Source organism: Phallusia mammillata, chromosome 7, assembly GCF_965637545.1.
Source record: "Phallusia mammillata chromosome 7, kaPhaMamm4.hap1.1, whole genome shotgun sequence".
NCBI lineage: Eukaryota > Metazoa > Chordata > Ascidiacea > Phlebobranchia > Ascidiidae > Phallusia > Phallusia mammillata.
In genome coordinates, this window is record NC_137258.1 from 21,158,277 (window position 1) to 21,166,904 (window position 8,628).

Here is an 8,628-nt window from a genome sequence, read left to right on the forward strand (position 1 = left end):
GATATATCGTTGACATAAGCTAACAGATTTTAACCTCAAAATAAATGTTTCCAAATTTGCAGTATATAGTTTGAGAGGTGGAAATCGTTACGACAATTGCAACAAAGTTGGAAATGATTCACAAAATCAATAAACTAGGATTTATATTGTCGGTATTGTTCATTATAACCGTAAATTATAAACCTTGCATTTTCAAATGTAACTTTTTATGCCAATTTCGTTTAAAATTAGGATTTGAAAAAAGCGTGCCAAACCTATATACTCTACAAACACTCTTTTTGCCGAGTAGCAAATAGTTATTAAACTCTGCGTTTGAGCAAGTATTTGTAACTTTCTTAAGACAGAATAACATACTTTTTTGTAGTGCTTAATACAAACGATGAACAATTTTGTGCTAAATGTTTAAAAACCTTCCGCCTTTGAACCTATAGGTAGTTGTTTACAAACATAGTTGTTTACGATGTTTAGCACCTTTAAACTGTACGTCTAAACTTGTTGGACGCATTACAACACCCGCTCTCCTATACTCGTTTCTAAGTTTGGTTCAAACTCTATCGCAAATAGTTGTGAGATTAAGAAAACAAAATCGATATACATATCCGACAATCTTCTAGTTGGATTTACCCAGAGTTGTGACAAGCGTAGTTTTGACGAAGTTTTTATTGTGCATCAGTTTTAACAGTTGAAGAAGGAAAAAAATGCGATTTAACTGACACGGCGCTACTACATTGGATCTTCAAATGTCACCGGCGTAAACCCGTTTAACCGATTCTCTTGCATAAACTTTGCATAGCATTTAAATTGTAAAGTGTTACACAAACCGAACGGTTGCAAAAAAATGAATGTTTTACATTTGGAACAGGTATAAAAGAAAACAAAAGTAATAAAAATGTTCTGGAGTCACCACGTCGGCCATTGTTGTTGCATATGATGATGGGAATAACCAGAGGGGTAGGAGGCCGCCGCAGCAGCATAAGGGGGGCTATAGGTGGGGGTGGACCCCGAATGGTGACGTAAGTGCGTATGGAGTGACGTGTGATAGGATGAGTGTGGGGTAAGGGGTTCTCCTCCGTGGTGGGGCGAAGTCTGTTGGTGGTGGGTCTGCTGGGGGTAATGTGAGGCCAACTGACTTGCGTTTGTCGCGTAATGCTGAAGTCCTAGACCTTGAGAGGCGATGTGGCTCGAAAAATGCGCCATTGATTGTGCGACCTGAGTCTCAGCTCCGTTGTAGGGCAACCCGGATCGAGACGCGTTCATGTTGTTTGACGGGATTCCGAAGCAGTTATTTCGGCCAGCGGCGCTGCCAATCCCGGCGTGACAAGGCTTGCCGTCCCGGACTAAAACTGGAACCATCACCCGTCTTGGTGAGGAGAGTCCATTAAAAGCTTCGTATCCCCCGCCACCGCCGCCCTTTTCTTGACGCGCGCGTTTCATTTTGTATCTGTGATTCTGGAACCAGATTTTGATCTGCAAAATAGCTCAATGTTACTAAAACAACAATTTTCCAAAAAATAGTTAAAGTGAGTTTGATCGGAAACATTTTTGCATCACATTTTTCGATTTTGCAACTACATTATGATATTGTATAAATCAAAATATTAAGTAAAGCCTTAACATGGAAATATTCCAATTCGTTATTAGGAGCAAATATGAAAATAAGAGGCTTAAATAAACGCTTTCAGTTTAGCTTTCAGTGGTAATCAAGTACTTAATACCAGGTTAAATATGGCTGATTAAAAACGAAGTCTAGTTTAAAATAAAATCAACCCCACAGTAGCAGTTTTCCGGTGATCACTGTTCTCTACATCAATAGTGCGTACAACGGTCGGTTCTGTTTGGTCTATGGCTTTATACACTGTGTTTTGGATTATGGCTGATTGCTAACGTTTTGCGTGATTGCCAAGTTTCAGCGAAAATATGACACCACTCGAAAGGAAATAAATTAGGGGTAATTTTGTAACGAAAATGCACGAATGCTCAAATGACCGTTGTTCGCCATTTTATTCAATCAGTGCTAAACGGTAGTCATAACACAGCAATAACTTACCTGCGTAGGGGTCAGACCGATCATATTTGCCAATGCTTCCCTCTCGGGTGCTGACAGGTATTTCTGATGCCGAAACCGCCTGTCGAGTTCGTACGTTTGCGCCTTGGTGAAAAGCACGCGCCTTTTTCGCTTTTTCTCGTGATCGGAATCATCAGGACTCCTCGGCGAAGTTTGGGACTCTTCTTCCCCGCCGGAAGCGCACGATTTGTCCGGGGTCGAAGCATCTCTAGGCGAGGAGTCGGTACAGTCCATGTCTAAAGCAATACAAAAAATGACACGTAAAATAAAGGCACTGGTTGTACGGTTAACCTTAGTTAATTCGGACCCTTGTTGGACCATAAAAGATCCGGAATAACCGATGTCGACTAGTTCAAGCCTTACCACATAAGCCTTACCAAATCATTTGTTGTCCAAGCTTTGTCTGAATTAGGCGACGATCCGGATTATGTCAAATTTGCAGCTTTTATTGCTCAAATTTGGCAAACATAGAAGTATGAATCACCAACAAGAAAGCTATACATTTGTTGCTACAAAGTGTGGACATATATTTATGCAAAGCAACATTTGTTTTGAAAGATGAGATGTTTTTTTTGAAACCAGATACATGTTTGCACCATTAGGCTTATTATTCTATAGGTTTCCGGGGTCCAATGCCGGCGTTACTTTTCAGAAGGCGTGAAAATGGAAATGCGTCTGGGAAAAGCCTTCAGGAATCACTTTTAAAAGCGCCAACCACGCCTCCGCGTTTTAAGATCAATGGGTCACCCCCTGCATGGGCGCTTTCGCTATCGTGCTTCCACACAAGGTTCCAAAATAGAAATAGACGCTAACAACGCAGTTACAGGAAAGTTTCGTTCTGTAAAGGAATGGCACAGACTAAAATGTTTCAGTCAAAACGTTGCTCGGTCTCTCGGCGCCGAATTTCGCCACCGTGACCAGCTAATGCCATTGGGGCCGACGCAGGGCCTCCCAGACCACCTTGGGTTCGGTGGGGAACCTATAGGGGGCGTCTAACCGGCGTTCGGGGCCGAAACGGATGTTTTGAGAGAATGTTGGAAGGAGTTAATCGCCTTTTACTTAGTCTATCGAAAGCTGAAGTCAAATAAACGCGTCGCTTGAAATGAATTAGAAAAGCTGAATGGTGGGCGCCGGCCAAATTTGTTTATGCTTTACGTTCAAAGCACAGTTTTTATTGTGTACATGTCATATGCTAAAGCTAAAAAGTCGCGCCTCTTTTAATGTTTTTACACCGTAGTGGTTTCGAATTTCTTGGTATTTAAATGTTGCCATGTAAATTGCAATGCTGCCGAGTACACAAATACATTTGATGCTTGATCAACGTTTACAGGCATGTTGCTTAAATGACGCTGCTTGTTGCACAACGTTCAAACAAAACAGAAGAAGCAAAAGTGTGCCGCTAGAAATTATGTTTTGAAACTCAAATTTTTATGTAAGTTTATGTTTTTACAACTCGAACCACTCCATTTAATAATCAACACAAAAATACTCGCATGAGTTAAACTGTCATTACAAGCGACCTTTACAAAACCAAAACCGAATCCTAATAAATTTCACAAACGAAAAAAATGATTATGTGAATTTTTCGGTAAAGAATTGGTACGATGAATTTCCTTTCAAGTGGCGGTGTTTGATCCAACGCGGCTTGTTGTAAAATTTCACGCAACTGGTGCAAGTGAGCGTAAAACAAGTGATGAGACGTGTTATACAAACTGCTCTTTGATCTGCTACACTGTATATAATTAACATCTCCAATACACCGTCTCAACAGTTATTGGCCCTTAGATCAAAAAATCAAATTAACCGGTCTATTATAGCGAAGTTACGCAGTGACGTGTGGGCTACGGTTCACTGATCACAGCGTGTGACGGTGTGTCACGTGATGTTTTAAATCCGGATATTACAGTTGATTTGCACTGATGAGACCGTGGGCGGGTTTTAGTGGTTTTTGGTTCTTCATAGTGGTTTAAAGCCCAATAAAATGAAAGTTGGGCTTCATTAAATCCCGGGAAACAGGTCAAACATAGTCCACATTGATAATATTTTCATAAGTTTGGCAAAGCGTAACTGTGTTTGGAAAGTGTTTCTCATATAGGTCTGATTCCATTTTAGTTATTTTTCATGTAAAATTGAACCATGTTTGTAAGCTTTACGGCAACGATGCTGATCCCCGTATATTAACTAATGTTTGGAACGAAATACTAATAAAGTGGTTTCGTGGAAACAGATAACATTATGGAAAAATATTGCTGCAGAATGCGCAAACTGCACCTGGCTTGAAGATTTTTCGTTTTTCGTCATTTTACTCGTGCAGAAAATACTGTACCCCATATTTGTGAAAGGTATTTGAAATTAAAGTGGGATTTTTTTGTCAAAGAAAACGAAAACATAACATTGTGTTACAAATATAATGTCTTTGTTTTCACGATCAAAAACTTGCTAAATACCAAAACGAAAACCCACGCTATAGGCTAGTTCAATGGTGCTCGACCTTTTCGCTTGTTCTTTTTGACATTTTTGAAGTTGAAATATATTTCCATGTTTTTCTACAACCCATATTCGTTTAACTGGTGCAAAAACTGTTTAAATAAGCTTTTTGTAGTGACCTAGCATTTTTTTGTTCTGTGTAAAATGTTGAAAACAATATAGATCTAGTTAGGTAGATAATTTTTCACCTCTCTAGGGATGTGATCATATGTTCGTTTGTAATTTCCCCAAAAGCATGTCCCTTTATCTCTTGGGACATTTTTTATCGCAAAATAAGTTGATTTTTGTCAATATTGTTTTACATTTTGGGTACGCAATGCACCAGTGTTCGGTTTTATATCTTTCCGCCAACTTTTTTGAGTCAATGGCGACGTTTTGAATAACAACAGGTTTAAAATCTGGAAAACTGTTCCGTTTCTGGATAGGAGGAAAAACGCTTTAATTTCATTGGTACAGCAATTGTGGCCTTACATCTTCAAAAAATTGCTGGTAGCTAAAATACACTTGTGGGGTTTTACGTTGGCCGCATAACTTAACATGTTTTTCTACGTTTTAATGTGAAAAATACAAAATAAGTGATTCCAATTTACTTGTATAACTTTCTGATGTTTCGTCCGCCTCATTCCAAGCGTCGGAAAATTCTTTGGGATCATCCACTTCGCCGTAAACGTAATTCTTCTCTTCTCCTGACTTTAAAACCTCTTCGCTGTTGTTGCGATCAACTACCGACCCTGTTTTCCCATCAACATCATTATCAACAGTCGACACTTTATCATTCCGTAAACTATCGGTGTAGGCTTTGTCTTCATAAACATCATTACCAGGTTCGCTGTACCCCACAGTAGTTTCATTTGAGATTTTAGCCTCGTACGAAGCAGCGGCATCCGTAAATGCGTCACCATGGTAACGGTATGCATGATGACGTGGCGAAGCACTGGGTAAACCTGAAGACGGCGAAGGTGATGATGAGGTCTCAACTGGCGACTCCACAGAATTCAACCGACGATCGGCGGAAATCTGAGCCTCGATTTGCGGAAGCGAGTAGTAGTTGTGGCCGAGATAGTTTCTTCGCTCGCATTGATCGAACTCCCGGTAATTACTATGTTCATAGTCAATGGGATGTGTAGCTGATGCCACTGAAGGGTTGGAGTACTGTGTACAGGCGTAGGTTACAGGGTAAGCACTGTAGGATCCTTCAAAATCATGGCTTCCCTCATTACTATGGCTGTGGTGACGATAAATTGGTTGCCTATATTCGCATGCGGCCGGTTCTCTACCATAAGAATCTTCTATAGCATTTGCTGTTGCTCGAGTAGGTTTAAGTTCGGGTGAGTACGTTTCAGTTGACGATGATGGAAGCCTAAGTATGTCCTTTACTGAAAAGCTGCTGTTCTTGTGGGCGCTGCTTGAAATATTTGAATCTTCCACGATGTTGCTTTCAACCATTGCGCTTGTGTTCATTGCGGAAACATCAACGCGAAGCAAAAAATCGTAATTGACTTTTACAGCAAGTGCGAGTCTGCAAAAATGGCGGCCACGTCAACGAATGCAATGTAATGCTGACAAGGTTTAAACACCAAACAAACTGCACTTTTTTACTATTTTGCTCTTGATTATACTAAGTAATAACTCTGGCACGGTGAAAGACAAATCAGTGCTTTAAAACAGACTTTAAATATTCAAATGTGCATTTACAATGTGGATATTTTCTCAAGAGTTAAGTTAGGCTAGATTTCGGTTCGGCTAGCACATTTATTAAACCCATTTTCTTGTCAAAAAATATACAGTGATGAACATGTAATCTTCTTAGTTACTAAATCCTAGAAAAATTCTTTCAATACTGACACACAGTTGCTGCATACTAAATTATGAATCATCTGTTTCACCAACACAGCAAACTCTATCAAGTAAAATTTATTTTAAGTTCTCCAATTGAACATTGGGGCTGAACGATACAGTCTGTGTTACCTAACTCCATTAAAATGTCCTTACTACGCGAGTCTTAGCTAGTATATACGACGCCAAAGGACTGAGTCTTTTTTCACTATTTAGGCGCGGGGTGAAGCCTTGGCACGAAACTCGGGTTAAAATTGCGTCCGCGCCGTGCGAAAAAGTGGCAAGTTAAGGAAGAACGCGTACCTGAGGCGAGAAGTATTGGCTAAATGGCTGTCGCCTCGGTACACAAGTATGCGTTATACTGCGCCAAGGCAAAACATATATGGTGTTGGGTAAAGGCTGCTCGGAGGCTAAAGTAAATATTAAACAGACGGCGAAAGGTATTTTGTTGCCTTTCTATCGCTATCTTTTTGCCATACCTGATAAAATATCATGCTACGATAAAACGGTATACAAATAATAGAGTAAACGTAAACATTTGCCCTGGAAAAAAACAAGCACTGCTGCTTGTCGTTATTATTGCGAAACAAAGTGTAGTTATTCGTGATCGTCAACATTCGATGCCTACTTTTAGAGGCAAAGATCCCAAGCAAATTGCTAATTGTTACCTCAAAGAAACGAAAGCAAAAACTCACTTTACTGTAATTTTGACCATGTCAAATTGTAACCAATCGGCTTAACAGTAAAAAAAAACTTGGTCAACTTAGTAGTCATTGCATTGTCGTCATTGCCAGTAAAAGATTTGACTTAACTCAAACAAGTTTAGGTCAAGATTGTTAAAACATTCGATGTTAAGATATAAATTACCAATATGTATAACTTTCTAGCATTTAGACTTATATTTATCGTCCAATTAAACCGAAAAAATGTAATGATTTTTTAAACTTTATTTTTTTCGTCTTATCGCGAAACTTGACTCCACTAAACAAGAATAATAACTCGACTTTAGTATACAAAAGCCCTTCTGGTTTATTAACTCGACACCACTTTGGTACCTTCATGAAAACCATCAAGTTGTACTTAAGTCGGTGTCCATGTTCGCAGTAAAAAATGAACATTTGTAATGGATCACAGATGAGATTTTATTTTAAGTGGCACATTATTGCAACAGAACAATTCATATTTTTATGCAAATATAGGAACAAAAATATTATAATATTATCCTGATGAAGGCGTCTTGCATAGTCGAAACGACGGTTGTTTACAATAAAACTGCTGGATGAGCAATACTCGGTAGTACATTATGGTTGTCAGCAATAGCTTATTTTATAGAAATAACAAATAGAAGAAATTTTGATTGAATTCAATTTGGGAATATTTGAGAATTTCACCACAAAAAATCCAATTTGAAAGCATATATTTTTGGTTTAACCGAATTCACCCGACAACCATTTTCTTTTCATATCCAATATCGCTGCCTCGAGACAAATTAAGTGAAACTATAAATGTTATTGCTCTAAGCCTTATTGACGTTCCGGTGAGAGTTTCAACAAGCGCTATACACGACAGATTATCCACCTTGGTTTCACGACAGAAGCCTTGAAACCGTGTTTAGATTTAGTTGACTGCCTTGTTAAGTTGGCACTTGATTTTTCCCTGAAACGTGTTTGTATTAAATTCCGGCATGACACAACAAAGTATATGTGGTGCTGAGGTTATATGGTTTAAGGTAACGATCTACTTTCAAGGCTTATGTGATAGTTGTCTGTTTACATAAAATTATTCTGGAAAATGAGATTTTGGTTTTTCTTTTTTCTGTGGCTTTTTATTTAGTCTGTATGGATTTTCACTTTTCGTTCCATTGTGTAGTGGATATCCAACCCTCAGCAGTTTTTAATAAACTTTTGATCCTAAAACAAAAGATATTACAATATAACTTTCGAACAGTAAATAAAAATCGTTAGCAATACATAAGTTTCATTTATGTGGTGGATATAGACAACTTTTTCCAGTGATAATTTAAAACTATATTTCTTCAACAGACAAGATTGTTATACTCTTACTTTTATTCGTTAACCTTGATCCTAATTACTATTCAAATAATTATAGTTAGAGTCCAACTCCCCGTTTGTGCAATGCATTTATTCTCAAAACAAATACCAAAATATTTAGGTTCATGCAAGTAACCTTCAAAACGACAAAACATGCAAAATCTTCACAGGTTTATCTTAAACTTTTAA

The 8,628-nt window shown here is 38.5% G+C and overlaps 1 protein-coding gene across 1 annotated transcript; it reads right to left on the bottom strand.

The window, feature by feature from the left end:
- Window positions 1-900: 900 nt before the first annotated feature.
- On the bottom strand, window positions 901-6,027 carry LOC145239079 (uncharacterized). Its single transcript, XM_080102364.1, has 3 exons — window positions 5,143-6,027; window positions 2,048-2,301; window positions 901-1,467 (listed from the first exon to the last, which is right to left on the bottom strand). The coding sequence occupies exons 1-3, from the start codon at window positions 6,011-6,013 to the stop codon at window positions 901-903; spliced, it is 1,692 nt and encodes a 563-aa protein (XP_079958490.1). The 5' UTR covers window positions 6,014-6,027.
- Between the last annotated feature and the right edge of the window lie 2,601 nt (window positions 6,028-8,628).